The sequence below is a fragment of the Oncorhynchus masou genome, chromosome 21 (genome assembly GCF_036934945.1).
Source record: "Oncorhynchus masou masou isolate Uvic2021 chromosome 21, UVic_Omas_1.1, whole genome shotgun sequence".
NCBI classification, from domain to species: domain Eukaryota; kingdom Metazoa; phylum Chordata; class Actinopteri; order Salmoniformes; family Salmonidae; genus Oncorhynchus; species Oncorhynchus masou.
In genome coordinates, this window is record NC_088232.1 from 3,262,387 (window position 1) to 3,280,438 (window position 18,052).

General features: G+C 42.9%; 1 protein-coding gene across 1 annotated transcript in view; it reads left to right on the forward strand.

The window, feature by feature from the left end:
* The window catches only part of LOC135507587 (polypeptide N-acetylgalactosaminyltransferase-like 6), a 258,953-nt gene extending 244,850 nt beyond the window's left edge, over positions 1-14,103 (forward strand). Inside the window, exons 8-12 of the mRNA XM_064927125.1 lie at positions 1,040-1,147; positions 1,407-1,628; positions 8,271-8,387; positions 11,675-11,824; positions 13,171-14,103. Of these exons, the coding sequence (XP_064783197.1) occupies positions 1,040-1,147; positions 1,407-1,628; positions 8,271-8,387; positions 11,675-11,824; positions 13,171-13,344 (771 nt within the window). The 3' untranslated portion in view covers positions 13,345-14,103. The remainder of the gene's footprint in view (positions 1-1,039; positions 1,148-1,406; positions 1,629-8,270; positions 8,388-11,674; positions 11,825-13,170) is intronic.
* Positions 14,104-18,052: the final 3,949 nt, after the last annotated feature.

Consider the following 18,052-nt stretch of genomic DNA (forward strand, 5'->3'; position numbering starts at 1 on the left):
GCTCACACACACCGCGGGAGAGAGGTGGAGCGCTCACACACACCGCGGGAGAGAGGTGGAGCGCTCACACACACCGCGGGAGAGAGGTGGAGCGCTCACACACACCGCGGGAGAGAGGTGGAGCGCTCACACACACCGCGGGAGAGAGGTGAAATGTCCCAGGATCCTTTCCAAACAGTCAGCATGACCACTCTAATTCTAATCAAGCTGCCAAGTTTGAAAGAAGGAGGGGTGAGAGAGGGAGGGAAAGAGGGGAGAGGAATGAGAAAGAATGGCGGGACATGAAGAGATAAAGAGAGGCATAGGGAGGAAGAGAGAGCAAGGGAGACAGCAAGGGAGAGGATAGCAGACTGAAGGGGTTCAGAGTAGCACTACCTGACCTCTTCCTTCCTCTTCTTTCTAGCTCTTCCTTTGATGCAGGAAAAGAGGGGTATCGAGCGAAGTGCTCGGGAAATAGGATTCCTTTCAGTCCCTCCGCTCAAAGAGGCTTTAAAATGTGGCCCTGTCAAGCAGACAAGGTGGGAATCCACTTCAAGTGTGGACAGAAGGACAATAGGTTGTCTGTATTAGGGTCTTGCAACAAACAGAACACAAACCCATCTACACAACCATTTTAACAACAATATCCTCACTCTGAACTCAGTCCACAATAACTCAGGGCTTTGAAATTGAAAGATTCCTATTGTTCCAGAAAGGAATCACAGGTAAAACAAAGTGTGCTTTTTTCTTTTCTTTCTTTACTTCAGTGCTGACAACTAGGGTTGCAAAATTCCGTGAACTTTCAATAAATTCTCAGATTTCTCCCGAAATCCCAGAATCAGGAGGGAATAAGCAGGAAATCCAGAAGCATCCAACCAGGTATTCTGGAAAACCAGATCATGTATTAAATGTTCCCGAAATTTTGCAACCCTACTTACAACAGACGGTTGGTTGAGTTACAACGGTTCTGTGGCCTTGCTTAGAACACATAGCTAGCAGGCTGACAGGAAGCTTTTGAAGTAATGTACTGAGGTATTGTTTGTGTTCCATCTCCATTCAGGTATGGATGTGTGGGGGCAGTATGTACGACGTACCATGCTCCCGAGTTGGACATATCTACAGGAAATACGTTCCCTACAAAGTGCCGTCCGGAACAAGCCTAGCCAGAGTAAGTTAGACTGACCAGCCAATACACTGCTTCCATCAACTGGTTATGGCTAACATGCGGCCATTTTGACTGGTTGTCTATTCATTAATTGGCACATGGCTGATAGTCAAACTGAGGATGTAGGTCCAGCCATCTATCTGATTTAAAATGAGGTCTGACTAACTCGGCACACTGTGACCTGTGCTGTGATAAGCTAAACTCACAGACAGTCCATCGCCTTACCCCATCTCTCCCTCCCTGTCGCTCTCCCTTATCTCAGAACCTGAAGAGGGTGGCTGAGACATGGATGGATGAGTACACAGAGTACATCTACCAGCGTCGTCCAGAGTACCGCCACCTGTCCACTGGGGACCTGACGGCCCAGAAGGAGCTGAGAAGACACCTCAAGTGTAAGGACTTCAAGTGGTACATGAACGCTGTGGCCTGGGACCTGGCCAAGTACTACCCCGCTGTGGAGCCACTGCCTGCCGCCTGGGGAGAGGTAGGAAGTTAGGAATACACACAGAACCACCACCACCACACATACAAGAGCACGTACGCACACAGACAGAGCTAACGCACCTACAGAACGAATGAACACACCCGCAAGAGCCGGTACACACACACACACACGAACAGAAAAGCATACAGCATATAAAAGCATGTGATTACCTTAGAATCCAAAATGAAACGTCAGGTCATGTTTTCGAGGTCACTTACTGAGGCATTGATACAAATAATAGGACTTCTCACAATACTTAGGCCTACATAAACCCACTCTCTTACATGCCACCATTAACAGCTAAGTCTGAGCAGTATCCACAGGCTGATTTGGTTTCTTGCGTATTTTTAGCTGGTATTGTAATGAATGAATCTATTTCCAGACACCAATACATCAGCTAAGAGACAGTCCCTGAATGCCTCCACAGGTGTGTCACGGAAGGCTATTATTCCACCAGAGCTTGTATCCCAAATGGCACCCTATTCCCTTTATAGTGCATTGCTTTTGACCATGGCCCAAAAATAGTGCACTATATAGGGAATAGGGTGCCATTTGGGACTCTTCCGTGTTCATTGATTTATGAATGTCTGGTGCTCGCTGAAACGTAATGCGTTTCTCATATGGGACAGGCAGCCAGCAGCCTGCTAATGAAATGTTTTAGAGTAGACAGTGTCACAAAACGGACACAGCTGGACTGTCTGCTTCTCTACCCCCAGAAACCATAAGTAGCAGATTTTACTTTGCATTGTTCATAAACATGACATGCAGTTTGCTGCATCGTATTCTGAGATATATATAATGCCTCTCTGTGTTACCTGTGAAGGGAAAGGGCTGGAGATGGCCTTGGCATTTTATTACTATCTCACTCTATCTGTTCTCTGGCACACACACACAATCTCACTCTATCTGCGCTCTGTGAGGATGGGATCTAGCCTCAGGCAATCATACCCATAAATGCAGGAGCTGGAATCAGGTTACCTGGAATCCACACTCGTATGCGCCGTTCACCATTTACAGTTGAATTCGGAAGTTTACATACACCTTAGCCAAATACATTTAAACTCAGTTTCCCTGTCTTAGGTCATTTAGGATCACCACTTTATTTTAAGAATGTGAAATGTCAGAATTATAGTAGAGATGATGATTTATTTCAGCGTTTATTCCTTTCATCACATTCCCAGTGGGTCAGAGGTTTACATACACTCAATTAGTATTTGGTAGAATTGCCTTAAAATTGTTTAACTGAGGTCAAACATTTTGGGTAGCCTTCCACAAGCTTCCCACAATAATCTATTTTTTTTAATCTATTTTGTGAAGAGCACCAGTCCCTCCTGCAGCAAAGCACCCCCACAACATGATGCTGCCATCCCCGTGCTTCACGGTTGGGATGGTGTTTTTCGCCTTGCAAGCATCCCCCTTTTCCTCCAAACATAACGATGGTCATAATGGCCAAACAGTTCTATTTTTGTTTCATCAGACCAGAGGACATTTCTCCAAAAAGTACTATCTTTGTCCCCATGTGCAGTTGCAAACTGTAGTCTGGCTTATTTATGGCAGTTTTGGAGCAGTGGCTTAATCCTTGCTGTGCGGCCTTTCAGGTTGTGTCGATATATGACTCGTTTTATTGTGGATATAGATACTTTTGTACCTGTTTCCTCCAGCATCTTCACAGGGTCCTTTGCTGTTGTTCTGGAATTTATTTGCACTTTTACACCAAAGTACGTTCACCTCTAGGAGACAGAACACGTCTCCTTCCTGAGCGGTATGATGTCAAGCAAAGAGGCACTGAGTTTGAAAGTAGGCTGTGAAATACATCCACAGGTACACCTCCAATTGACTCAAATGATGTCAATTAGCCTATCAGAAGCTTCTAAAGCCATGACATCATTTTCTGGAATTTTCCAAGGCACAGTCAACTTAGTGTATGTAAACTTCTGACCCACTGGAATTGTGGTACAGTGAAATATAAGTGAAATAATCTGTCTGTAAACAATTGTTGGAAAAATTACTAGTGTCATGCACAAAGTAGATGTCCTAACCGACTTGACAAAGCTATAGTTTGTTAACAAGAAATTTGGGGAGTGGTTAAAAAAACAAGATTTAATGACTCCAACCTAAGTGTATATAAACTTCCTACTTCAACTGTAAATAGTGGGGATTCCAGGCTAAGAATCAGGTATTCATGGTGATTGTTTCCCAACCAGTTTTTTTCCATAGGGAGGGTTGGTACAGGATTGGTTTTAATCATCACTGATATATATCATTCACTATGATGGAATACATCATTCACTAATTCATTCATCCTATGTGCCGGAAGGAAACCACATGCTCCTCTCAAGCCACTGAAACATTTCAGAAACCTCACGGCGAACATATTGTACGTTAATAGGAAAAATGAAATTAATTTTGCATTACATATAATTGGATTCCTTGCTCTGCCTTCTTTTAGAAAATCTTACTTTCTATGTTTTTCTGACGTCCTGGCCCCTGGGTCAGGGTACTAATGATAATAGGTAGAATGAAAGGCCGTCTCAGCGGTGACCCACCTTTCCCACTCTCCGCTGTTCACGTCTACAAGGCCATTAGCACAAATTGTACCAGCGCACACACACACACAACACAAGTCCCAGCTTATTACCTTCCCCGCTGATTAACCACCCCTTCCGTATTAGCCAGAGGTGAAAATGGATAGTAAATAAGAAGTGAAGTGGTGTATCTCTTGATGAGAAAATGTTTGCACAGTAGGTAAATATCTCCTCTTTCCTCCCCTGGGTGAGGATGGTAGTAATTTTATCGTCAGGCTGACAGCTTCATGTGCCATCTCTTCCCTGGCTCTCACCCTGCCTGTCCCCCCGCTGTCACCCCACCTGATCTATGGAACTATAAAGAGCTCTCAGTGGGTATTCAAGCCCAGATTGCAAGGGAGGAGAGGGAGAGAGAAAAGAGAGGGGGTAGACTGACAGAGAGAGAGAGAGAGAGGGATAAGATCAGAGGGACAAAGAGAGAGTGAGATTGTGTGACAGACAGAGGAGAGAGAGCTCAGATTAAACTTCCTCTACATCTCTGGAAGATGACGATCAGGGGGTCAGCCTTCTCGACACCTCGGCCTTGGAGCTGTGCAGACTGGGTAAATAGGGGGCTGTCGATCTGACCCCCTACCCACCATCCAATCTGCCTCCCCCCCACAACACCACACCACGGCTCCTTCAATAGGTCTAAATCACTTCAAGTAATGCAATCATCAGGCCTTTTGATTCGGCTCTAACTGTCTCCAGATCAGCGCTGGCATGTTGATAGGCATGGCATCAGGGATAAGCACTGTGTTTTGCTCCTGGGCCCATTTCAGGCGGATGAGGCTTGGGGAAAGTGGAGAGTGAAGGCCCATTATGCAGTACAATTCGCACACCATTATTGGCCTTTCAGAGCGATCAGCAGTTTACTCCTAATGACCCTGTGGTTAAATGCACTTTGTCGATGCGGGTGGCAGGCTGAGGGAGTTTGATTATTTGAGGTTTCTGAATTGCAATGCAGGTGGGTATTATTTTGCATTTCCAACTGCACTTCTGGCAAAACGTCTTGCGTTATTACACGATAATGCTGCTCCGCAGGTGCCTGATAGGCATGTAAAATACTGTAGAACTTTGCAACAATGATTTGTATTATTGGTATTTATCGTCCTTTTGGAATAGTGTCCGATTGAATTAGGTCTATCTCAGGGAAACAGTGTTTCCCTGTCTTTTCTCATTGGCTGCATCCTAGAGAATATAAGTAATCTTATCTCAGAGTAGAACTATGTGTGGGTGACGATGTGACCTTCCAGAGATGGGGCTGCCTGTAGAAAATTGGTCACATCTGACCTGTACCTAATGGGTGTCTCTGTTGTTGTTCACTTGTCTTGAATATTTCACTCCTTCATGATGGGAAAAGGGGAGAGCCTCTTTAGTTTAGATGCAGGAGCAACCAAAGAGGCAGAAAGCACTGAGGCCAGAAATTGTCGTGTCTTTGGCTATGCCGGATTAAGTGATATGACATGCTATTCTATAAAATACTTTCTCTGTAATTAATATTACCTGATTGAGCTAATCATGTAAATGTAATTAACTAGAAAGTCGGGGCACCACGAAATAATATTTATAGAGCTGCTGTCCTCCGAATAAACTCTTAAAGACCTAGTAATTTGACATCAATAGCAGTCAATATTAATCGTCACCTTATTTCAGTCTCATCTGAAAGTTGTAAGTTCTTGGTTATCTTCACGAACCCTGGCTAACAAGTTGAATCAGCAATACAAAATTGGGTTTAATTATTTATTTACTAAATACCTAACTAATCACACAGAATTACATATACACAGAATGAACCATACATTGATTACAAATTATGTCATAAAAGAAAACGTCCCTAGCGGACGGAACAGATATGACAGCTGGTTAACCAAAGAAAAGGGGGCTGGGTTTGAGTGAAAGAGAGGGAAGACTGGAGAACAAAGGGAGAAGCGATGTCTCTATTGGGCCATAGGCAGCTACTCTATTGTAAATACAGAATCTTATGCATTTTAAATTACCGCCCATTTGGAAAAGGAAAATACAATAAATATTTACTCTGAGCTGTGCTTCGGTAGGTTGGATTCCGTGTTGCCCAACAAAGTCCTTTGTCCTTTGAAGAATGTCTCTGGTTGTAAATTGGATACGTCGCAGTAACGTCGTTGTGTGGTAGACGGGATACTCTGTCTGTTCTTTCCTAGCCCACGTTTGCAGCTGCTGTTGCTAACTCAACGGCTAGGAGGTATCACTTCTGTAGTGAATAAGAGTTCAAAGTTCATTCCATTCGCAACCAAAGCTCACGCTGAGGTTGGCTTCGTTCTGTAGTTATTATCTGAACCCTTCTGGCATCGGATCGTCATCCTAATGTACCCGGAACAGGAGGTTATATTGTCGTCACGGCTTAATATAGGAAGGAAGAGGAAGGCGTGATTCATTGGTTATAACCAATGTCTCTTCACGTGGGCGGGCCACTGAGTCGGGCCTAATTCACTCATGAAAACCCAATTATCACATTTTCGAAGCTAAAATCACATTTAATCCCATCACTTATAATTTCATATTCAAACATTTCAATTGCACAACGATTCCATGTGAATCTGATAACTATAATGTGTAGACTTTCCACTGTATAGTTACTCATCCTATTATTGATGAGAATGTCTCGGATGACAACCGAACTGACATCATATTCATTAAGTACCAACGCATATGTTCAACTGGTTGGGTTACCAAAATATGGTTAATTTCCCCCCACCTTCTGATGTTCCCAGAATCACTATGTTAACCAAGGGATTTTCAATAGTCACATCAGTAGGGTAGAGAGAGGAAAAAAGGGGGGAAGAGGTATTTATGACTGTCATAAACCTACCCCCAGGCCAACGTCATGACAAAATGTGTCGCCATTTTGTAGAAACTTTATCTGTCATTCCGTCAGTTTAGTTTTTGTTGCTCCATTTTTCACAGCTCAAGAGTTTTTATCTCAACTCCACAAAAGAAACACAAGTTATCCTGACCCAAATAAAAGACGTAATCTGTACTCTGTTATTAGATAAACATGCACAACATTGAGGAGAGCTGACATTGAGTTACATTTTTATAATCAACATTTTCAGAGCCAACCATAGTGTTGTTGTCAGACATTCTCCACACTAACAGTCAAGCAATCACCATTATTTGCTACAGCCCTAGCTAATGTCTTTGGCCCCATCTAGTGGCGAGCAGGGGTAACAACTTTTATAAGAGAGTCAACCCTGTGCAAAACACCTCTGAGTATTCCATCCCTGGTCTCCTTCCTGTCAAATACAGTGACTCACCCTCTCTCTCTCTCTCTCTACTCTCTCTACTCTCTCAACTCACTCTCCCCCTCTCTCCTCCTTTGGCCTCTCTCTCTCAACTCACTCTCTCTCAACTCACTCTCCCCCTCTCTCCTCCTTTGGCCTCTCTCCTCTGCCCTCGCCTTTGTCTCTCTTCTGAATGTGTTAGTGAGGGCCACAGAGACAGACAGAGACCAGGCTACTTTAGATGCAGTGCATCTGGATTCATGCATTATTGAGCCATACTGTGACACAAGCCAAGCTCACCTGAATGCTATAGAGAGAATTAGGCAAATGACACAGTGTTTGAGAGCCGAGTAACTCTGAAACTTTTAAAGTTTTCACAGTAGGGGGCGCCTATTAACTCTGCTTTAGAGGGAGGAAGATGCTCCAGGAGAGAATTAGCTTATCTCTTACAGTCACTGGTGAGAGTAGATCTTGTCAGCAAACTGTGAGAGCTTTGATACCATGTCAGATCATACGCTGTTACTTAAAACCACATACTGTGTATAGATAGTTGGCTGCTTCTACTAAGTTACTGTGTACAGTATGTTTGGAAGGTTGCCATGGATTCCACTCACTATACACTAGAGTCCTGTGATCAGAGCTTTGAGCATTAGAGAGAAGCTGGAGTATCTCACCCTGTGGTCTCTATATTTATAGATGTATATTGCATGGTGTGTGTGTGTGTAAGTCTTCACCGAGGCCTCCCTTTCGCTGTTTTTGGGAGGCTTCAAAGTGTGTGTGTTTGGTTTTAACTGAGCCCTCTCTTTGTGTCCTTGTAGATTCGTAACGCTGCATCAGGTCTGTGTATAGACTCCAAGCACGGCCCCACAGGGACAGAGCTGCGACTGGACGCCTGTCTGAAGGAGGGGGCTGAACGCACCTGGGCACACGAACAGGTAGGTACAACCGGAGCCATGTACTGTATAGTAGGGTGTATTCTATACTATATTGTACTGTATAGTAGGGTATAATCTATATTATATTATACTGTACAGTAGGGTGTAGTCTATATTATATTATACTAGTAGGGTATAGTCTATACTATATTATACTGTATAGTAGGGTGTAGTCTACACTAATGTACTGTATAGTAGGGTGTAGGTGTATAGTCTATACTATATTGTACTGAATAGTAGGGTATAATCTATATTTTATTATACTGTACAGTAGGGTGTAGTCTATATTATATTATACTAGTCGGGTATAGTCTATACTATATTATACTGTATAGTAGGGTGTAGTCTACATTAATGTACTGCATAGTAGTGTGTAGGTGTAGTCTATACTATATTATACTGTGTAGTAGAGTGTAGTCTATACTATATTATACTGTATAGTAGGGTGTGGTCTATACTATATTATACTGTATAGTAGGGTATAGGTTTAGTCTATACCATATTATACTGTATAGCGTGGTGTAGTCTATACTATATTATACTGTATAGCGTGGTGTAGTCTGTACTATATTATACTGTATAGTAGGGTGTAGTCTATACTATACTGTATGGTGCAGTGTTGTCTATACTATATTATACTGTATATTAGGGTGTAGTCTATACTATATTAAACTGTGTGGTACAGTGTTGTCTATACTATATTAAACTTAATAGCAGGGTGTAGTATATACTATATTATACTGTATAGTAGGGAGTAGTATACCATATAATACTGTATAGTAAGGTGTAGTCTATACTGTATGGTGTAGTCTGTACTATATTATACTGTATAGTAGTACTATATTATACTGTATAGTAGGGTGTAGTCTATACTATATAGTAGTGTTTAGTCTATACTGTACTGTATGGTACAATGTCGTCTATACTATATAACGGGGTATGGTCTATACTATTAGCACATCACCGGCTCGGGGCAGCAGGGTAGCCTAGTGGTTAGAGCGTTGGACTTGTAACCAGAAGGTTGCAAGTTCAAATCCCCAAGCTGACAAGGTACAAATCTGTCGTTCTACCCCTGAACAGGCAAAACTTGATTGCTGACATGAAAAACATATTAGTAGTATATCAACAATAGACTAATGAAATAAATACCAAAAGATCATGTTTGGGTGGCATTTTTCTTTAATATAAAACAAGTTTAGGGTACTGTAGCCGGCGATTGCTTCATATGCAACTAATGTTCCTGCTGTTTACTGTTAAATCTAAACAGATCATCACCGCACTGTTCCTAGGCCGTCATTGAAAATAAGAATTTGTTCTTAACTGACTTGCCTAGTTAAATAAATGTCAAATAAAAAAATAAAAAATCATTCAGTCAGTCAGTATTAGTCAGGAATGGCCCCTCCATGAGTCCGGCCTGTTAATCAGTCAGTCAGTATTAGTCAGGAATGGCCCCTCCATGAGTCCGGCCTGTTAATCAGTCAGTCAGTATCAGTCAGGAATGGCCCCTCCATGAGTCCGGCCTGTTAATCAGTCAGTCAGTATCAGTCAGGAATGGCCCCTCCATGAGTCCGGCCTGTTAATCAGTCAGTCAGTATCAGTCAGGAATGGCCCCTCCATGAGTCCGGCCTGTTAATCAGTCAGTCAGTATCAGTCAGGAATGGCCCCTCCATGAGTCCGGCCTGTTAATCAGTCAGTCAGTATCAGTCAGGAATGGCCCCTCCATGAGTCCGGCCTGTTAATCAGTCAGTCAGCCAGCCAGTCAAGAGTGACCCCTCCATGAGTCCGGCCTGTTAATCAGTCAGTCAGCCAGCCAGTCAAGAGTGACCCCTCCATGAGTCCGGCCTGTTAATCAGTCAGTCAGCCAGCCAGTCAAGAGTGGCCCCTCCATGAGTCCGGCCTGTTAATCAGTCAGTCAGTATCAGTCAGGAATGGCCCCTCCATGAGTCCGGCCTGTTAATCAGTCAGTCAGTATCAGTCAGGAATGGCCCCTCCATGAGTCCGGCCTGTTAATCAGTCAGTCAGTATCAGTCAGGAATGGCCCCTCCATGAGTCCGGCCTGTTAATCAGTCAGTCAGCCAGCCAGTCAAGAGTGACCCCTCCATGAGTCCGGCCTGTTAATCAGTCAGTCAGCCAGCCAGTCAAGAGTGACCCCTCCATGAGTCCGGCCTGTTAATCAGTCAGTCAGCCAGCCAGTCAAGAGTGGCCCCTCCATGAGTCCGGCCTGTTAATCAGTCAGTCAGTATCAGTCAGGAATGGCCCCTCCATGAGTCCGGCCTGTTAATCAGTCAGTCAGTATCAGTCAGGAATGGCCCCTCCATGAGTCCGGCCTGTTAATCAGTCAGTCAGCCAGCCAGTCAAGAGTGACCCCTCCATGAGTCCGGCCTGTTAATCAGTCAGTCAGCCAGCCAGTCAAGAGTGGCCCCTCCATGAGTCCGGCCTGTTAATCAGTCAGTCAGTATCAGTCAGGAGTGACCCCTCCATGAGTCCGGCCTGTCAATCAGTCAGTCAGTCAGTCAGGAGTGACCCCTCCATGAGTCCGGGCCTGTCAAATCAGTCAGTCAGTCAGTCAGCCAGGAGTGACGCCTCCATGAGTCCGGCCTGTTAATCAGTCAGTCATATTGCCACTTGCAAGGAATACCTTTTTGGGAAGGTACCCTGCAAATCCTTTGATTAAAGATTATAATTTCAAAGATTAGTCGCAACATGTGCTGTCTGCAAACCAGCCATCACAACACTTAGTCTCGCAAAAGAACCATAACATATGAAATACACAGAACGACACTAAAAGGAAAATTCCACCCAAAAATTATATTTTGGTATTTGTTTCATTAGTCCATTGTTGATATAGTCCCAAAATGGTTTTGCCTGTCAGCAATCAAGATATACAATTTTCAAAATACAGCAATACAGCTGGTATGATGCATTTATTATCATTTTGCAACATACTGGCATTATTTCTGTATTTTGAAAGTTGTATTTGTTGAAAACTTGATTGCTGACATGAAAAACATGTTAGTAGTATATCAACAATAGACTAATGAAATAAATACCAAAAGATCATGTTTGGGTGGCATTTTCCTTTAATACAAAACAAGTTTAGGGTACTGTAGCCGGCGATTGCTTCATATGCAACTAATGTTCCTGCTGTTTACTGTTAAATCAGATCATCACCGCATTTTTGTCCTCATGTTCATCCGCCTCCAAAATGACATTTATGGTAGTCATACTGTGAATCTCATAACGAAACTTGGATACCATGTTGTGCCTGTGTACTTGTTTGTACTCAGATATTTACATTTGGCTGGAGAGAGGACATCAGGCCAGGGGATCCTCTCCACACCAGGAAGTTCTGCTTTGACTCCATCTCCCAGAGTTCCCCTGTCACACTGTACGACTGCCACGGCATGAAGGGCAACCAGCACTGGAGCTATAGGAAGGTAACTTTATACAGAATTAAATAGAACACGATTATATTGTATGGTACTTACTTTACTTTTGTTTTGGCTTTATATTCCATGTGGAACGTAAATTATCAATAAATAATCAATCGTCAACAGAAAGCCTGGTAACTTACATACGGTATGATTACTGTTATAGCACCACATCAAACACCTCATCATTCAGATTACTACCACAGCCACAGGACGGTACACAATATCAAAGTCATCAGATAGAAAAGATATACACTGCGTTTTACTGCTGCGTTCCAGGTCGAGGAAAGTAATAGGGGACTTATTTTATCGTCGCACCACCACCTATTTCCTCCACATCGTTTATGGAGGAGAGGAGATCGTTTACTCAGCGCAAAATCAGAGTGTCATTACAGTCCCACCTCTCTTAAGGTTCTGCCTAGAATGACTCGATGAGGTTCAGAGGTGCACAGATGCTAGCGCGAGTCCCAGATCTGTTTGCCACCTCCATTACTGTGGCAAGACAACACAGGTCTTGAACTCGGGCTACACAGATGCAAAAACCGCTTATTAAAAGGGCTGAGGTGGGCTTGCACAGTGCATGGTGGCCTTGAGGCTTTGTGAACATTGTAGTATCAGGAAGGCGGATGCATGATACCAGAACAAAATGACTGCCAAGTACCTCTGAGGCGTTCTCCACCTCCTCATCTTTCTCCACAACTTTATCCCTCCCCAGAGAATCCTTATTCAGTTTGAATCCATCACTGGTTATATTTAAGAGTTTGCGATCAACTATAGATAATCTTTTATTGGAAACCAGGGACGTATTTTTATTTTGTGTTGTCAGTTTTCAGTGATTCGTACTTCATTCAATTCTTCTTTCTTTTGCAGCTGAATTTGTTACTTTTCCCTTTCTGTCATGTGAGGGAGGATGAGCCCAAAGAATAGACATTCAGAAAAGTAATGTAATGGTCCGTTGCAACTCTGGGTTTAAAAACTCTTGTGTGTTGAACTCATATTTCTCAGCCTAGTTTAACTCCCAAATGCAGACCCCTCTCTCCGTGAAATGAAGTAAACTCAGATTAGAATAGAGGGAGGAAAAAACGTGTTGCAGTCAGTTGCTCTGCTCCCTGTCTGTAATCTGTTTGAAGGGAGTGGGAGATGAGAGAGCAGGATTAAACAGCAGCCTGCCTGCCGGAGACAGGCTTACCTGTCTCTACTTTATTTAAATAATTTATCTCAATCCTTCTTTTCATTCCTTTCTTCTCTTTCTCTGCCTCCTGCTCTCTCTCTCTCTTTCTCTACCTCATGCTTTTTCTTTCGCTCTCTCTCTCTCTCTCTCTCTCTCTCTCTCTCTGGGCCAACACATACAGGATAAATTGCTGTACCACCTGGTGAGCAGCGGTTGCATGGACTGCAGTCCCGGTGATAAGAGGATTTTCATGAATAAATGTGACCCTGGGTCGGAGACACAGCAGTGGCTGTTCCAGAGAGTCAACGCCACCGTCCTGGACAAATTCAACAGCGCTGCGGCTGCTAGCTCCTAGGAACCACTCGCCAACCCCCACGACAAAAAAAAACCCAAACGTGTGCATTGTAGCAGCAAGCGGCCAGCCAGTTAGCTAGCGGTCCTGTCTCCCAGACCCCCCAGCTCATCAACGTGGGGGCTACCAAGTGGAAGAGAAGGGGTTGGGGGGGCTGGGGCTACGTTTCTGTTCTGTCTGACGGATCCTCTGCCCGATGGGATCAGATCCAAAATGGAGGATAAAGACTCCTTCCTGGCTGAAAGAGATTCTGGGATTCTGCCTGGTTCTGCCCAATGGGCTGATGGGACGTTCAAGGTCGCCGATCCTCAGAAAACTAACCAGACTAGACTAGACCCAAGCTAAGCCGCCACACAGAGGCACCTTGCTGGTCGAGGACACAGAAACCTCCAGAACACTATCCTCTAGGTCCTCTATGGGTCAAAGGTCAAACACAGCAGGTCTAGTAGACTGGATTTGTTTGTGTCAGGTTGAAAAAGGAATGTTCCAACTGTCACTCTCTCAAGATCGCATGGTGGATTTGTACTATATCGGAGGCTCATGAAATTGTTTGCTCAATTTTGTAAGGCTATTTATTTTCCATTATTATTTTATTAGTATTTATTTTGTGTTAATTTATTTTGTCTTTTTTTTAAAGAACAATAATTTATTAAGTGTATACTTGAATGGGTTTTTCAGATTTCTGGTCACCGTGATTGTACGATTTGAAGTTGTGAAGTTCAGCCAATGAAAATAATGTAGTAAACATGAATAAAATGTGAAAACAATACATTGCAATTGTATGGCTGGCGTGTGTAAGCATTTATATGATGACACAAATCACAATGATATTACATGTAGATAGCAGCCAAGAAGGTGCCCATGGACTTAAGATTATGCATGTGGGTGCTCATTCAAAAGTGATGATTGTGTGCCCTCTTTTGAAGAGTTTTCATAACACATCTACATGTGCACTAATAGGACGATTCAGCCTTAGGAAATGTATGCCTTTTTTACATGCTTTGATTTAAGCAATTCTTAGTATGTGCTATTCAGACTTACCCTATGCACGTGCATAACAAGGTTTGCGGGTGTGGCTCCCTTGTGCACAATGTATACAATGTATAAAATTTTAGAAAACACGCCCACTGGATGGCCTACCAATTTGATCAGGGAGTTGTTCTGTTTGTTCATCTTAATCAATCCCTTTATTCGCCCACACCAGTAGAAATCCACTTTTTCGAGCTGAAAGATGATGATGGCCAGAGCTTACCCATGGTGTTGCCCAACGATTTAATTCAATAAGTCATCGTTTTAGTCAAAGTATGATATATTTGGCCTTAAAGTGACACATCCAACCTGCCCACTTTGTGCAAATCCATGTGAATGCAGTCTTTTCTTATGATATGACATACAGATTATTTTCAGCCTACGTTTCGTTGAATATTACCACGCACCAGCATGGCATTGTTTATTTTTTTAATTAAAAAAATATTATTTACTTTTTTCTCCTCAATTTCACAGTATCCAATTGTTTTAGTAGCTACTATCTTGTCTCATCGCTACAACTCCCATACGGGCTCGGGAGAGACGAAGGTTGAAAGTCATGCGTCCACCGATACACAAACCAACCAAGCTGCAGCTTCTTAACGCAGCGCGCATCCAACCCGGAAGCCAGCCGCACCAATGTGTCGGAGGAAACACCGTGCACCTGACAACCTTGGTTAGCGCGCACTGCGCCCAGCCCGCCACAGGAGTTGCTGGTGTGCGATGAGACAAGGATATCCCTACCGGCCAAGCCCTCCCTAACCAGGACGACGCTGGGCCAATTGTGCGTTGCCCCACAGACCTCCCAGTTGCAGCTGGTTACAACAGAGCCTGGGCGCGAACCCAGAGTCTCTGATGGCACAGCTGGCGCTGCTGTACAGCGCCCTTAACCACTGCGCCACCCAGGAGGCCCCATGGAATTGTTTATTATTATTATTATTAATACAGAAACAGCTGCAATGTTATTCCTCTTCGCCACTGAGATGACAGCCTTTGTTCCACTTGGCCGCCTCAGCCATGGAGCCATGGAGCAAAATAAAATAGGAGCAAATTAAATGTTTTTTTGCACCTCCTTTTCTAACTAGAAACTTATCATAATCCATTGGATAATTTGTACATTTTCACCAATTTAAAAAGAAAAAAAGAATAATAATTATATATTTTTAAATCCAGTCTGTATTAAAATATACATTATAAATGGTAAATTGCGTCATATGATAGCATTTTACAACCCCACTCCTCGTCACCCCAAGATTAATGATTTTGTCCACTACAGTCTTGCTTCACTACACGCTCCACTGCTAATATTAGCTAGAAACCACAAGTGTCTATCCAGATAATGAAAAGGCACCCGCAAAATGTTTATTCAAGGAATTTATTGTTACATGTAGCCTATCATTTCACTTCCCCTGTGAGAACCATGAGTACCTGGCTTTGCTCTACCACATATCAAGAAGCTGATGAAACAGCATGATCATTACACATGTGCACCTTGTGCTGGGGACAAGAAAAGGCCACTCTGAAATGTGCCGTTTTTCCACACAACACAATGCCACAGATGTCTCAAGTTGAGGGAGCGTGCAATTGGCATGCTGACTGTAGGAATGTCCACCAGAGCTGTTGCCAGAGAATGTTAATTTCTTTACATAAGCCAGCTCCAACGTTGTTTTAGAGAATAATAAAAAATTAAAAAAAACACCTTTTTCTCCCCAATTTCGTAGTATCTGTCTGTAATAAAGCCCTTTTGTGAGTAAAAACTAATTCTGATTGGCTGGGCCTGGCTCCCCAATGGGTGGACCTGGCTTCCAAGTGGGTGGGGCTATGCCCTCCGAGACCCACTCATGGCTGTCACTCAGTCATGTGAAATCCATAGATTAGGGCCAAATGAATTTATTTCAATTGATGCATTTCCTTCTATGAACTGTAACTCAGAAAAATCTTTGAAATTGTTGCATGTTGCGTTTATATTTTTGTTCAATATAGAAAAACATTTCAATATTTCCGGATCTTCATCTTATTCTTCAACTATTTATATGGCGGATTCGCAGCCGCAATTTACGGACAATGTCAAAACTTTGGAGATAACAATAGATGGCAAAGTCAAAGATAGTCCAGTGGTTTCCATCTGTGGCGAAGTTGTCAGTGCCTCATTTGTTGATTTTTACCTCTAGGACAGGAAATTACATTGAAATAGTGGCGGAAACTTCCTCTGGGGGTGTCCTTTAAATGCTGTGTACTTTTCATTTGATTTTGATCTGCACAATATTATAATGTAGCCTTATAGAGAATGCTTTCAGAATGGAGATTAATGAAAGATAGCCATCAAATGTACATATGCATATTTATCTCAGTTTGAGAACCCATGCATAGATTTCAAAACATGTATGTTTCGGGACGTTTTCATGAATACTAAAGGTTCATGGGAAAATAGGGTTTCCTTCATTTCAGTGGTTTCATTCATTCTGGAATTTGCCACATTCCGTTCATCAACCCAAGGTAATGTTGGAAGATTAGTGTAGAAAGAGTAATAATAAGGGAAATAGTGTACAATAGTATACCCTAGCCTATTGCCCGCACTCGAATGGAATTGTGTGATGATGGTTCAAACTGTTACAAACTTACAGCTTGGTCTCCGCTCCATAAAGATTTAATCAGCCTACATGTTCATTCATTTATTTGTGTACATTAAATATGATCAACTATTACTAGTGATCCTCAGCAACAACCACATGGGCGTGACAGCCTTTACAGACAAAGCAAATGAAGGTAAACAAAACAATGATACGCTGGCAGTTAAATATGTTATTTCTGACAGTCGATGCTGATAGTGACTAATGTCTAACATGATCGAAATAGTAGAAACGGTCAAAGTCGTCGAGGAATACAATTAAAACAGGGTGTCGGCAGGTAGCCTAGCGGTTAGAGCACCTTGTCAGCTCGAATCCCCGAAAAATCCGTCATTGTGCCCTTGAGCAAGGCAGTTAACCTACTGATCCCCAGGCGCCGATGATGTGGACTAAGCCAGGCCCCCCGGGTGCCTCTCTGATTCACAGGAGTTGGGTTAAATGTGGAAGACACATTTCAGTTGTACAACTGAATAGGTATTCTCTTTCCCAAAGGATCATTTTGCACGAATGCCATTAGGCAAAGCTTTGCCGCATCATCAAATGCACCAGGCTGCAGTAGCCTATCCATTTGGCTGGCTTCTCCAGGTTTCATCACTGCAAGTTAAAACTTCTTAAGGCTGAAATCCTGTTAACGGGATCGATATGACAACAGCCAGTGAAAGAGCAGGGCACCAAATTCAAAACAACAGAAATACCATAATTTAAATTACTCAAACATAGAAGTATTTCACACCATTTTAAAAGATACACTTCTTGTTAATCCCACCACAGTGCTCGATTTCAAATCAGCTTTACGGCAAAAGCACCACAAACAACTATGTTAGGTCAGAGCCAAGTCACAGAAAAAAAAACAGCCACTTTTCCAGCCAACGAGAGGAGTCACAAAAATCAGAAATAGAGATCAAATTGATCACTAACCTTTGATGATCTCCATCAGATGACACTCATAGGACTTCATGTTATACAATACATATGTTTTGTTAGATAAAGTTCATATTTATATCAAAAAATCTCAGTATACATTGGCGTGTTATGTTCAGTAGTTCCAAAAACATCCG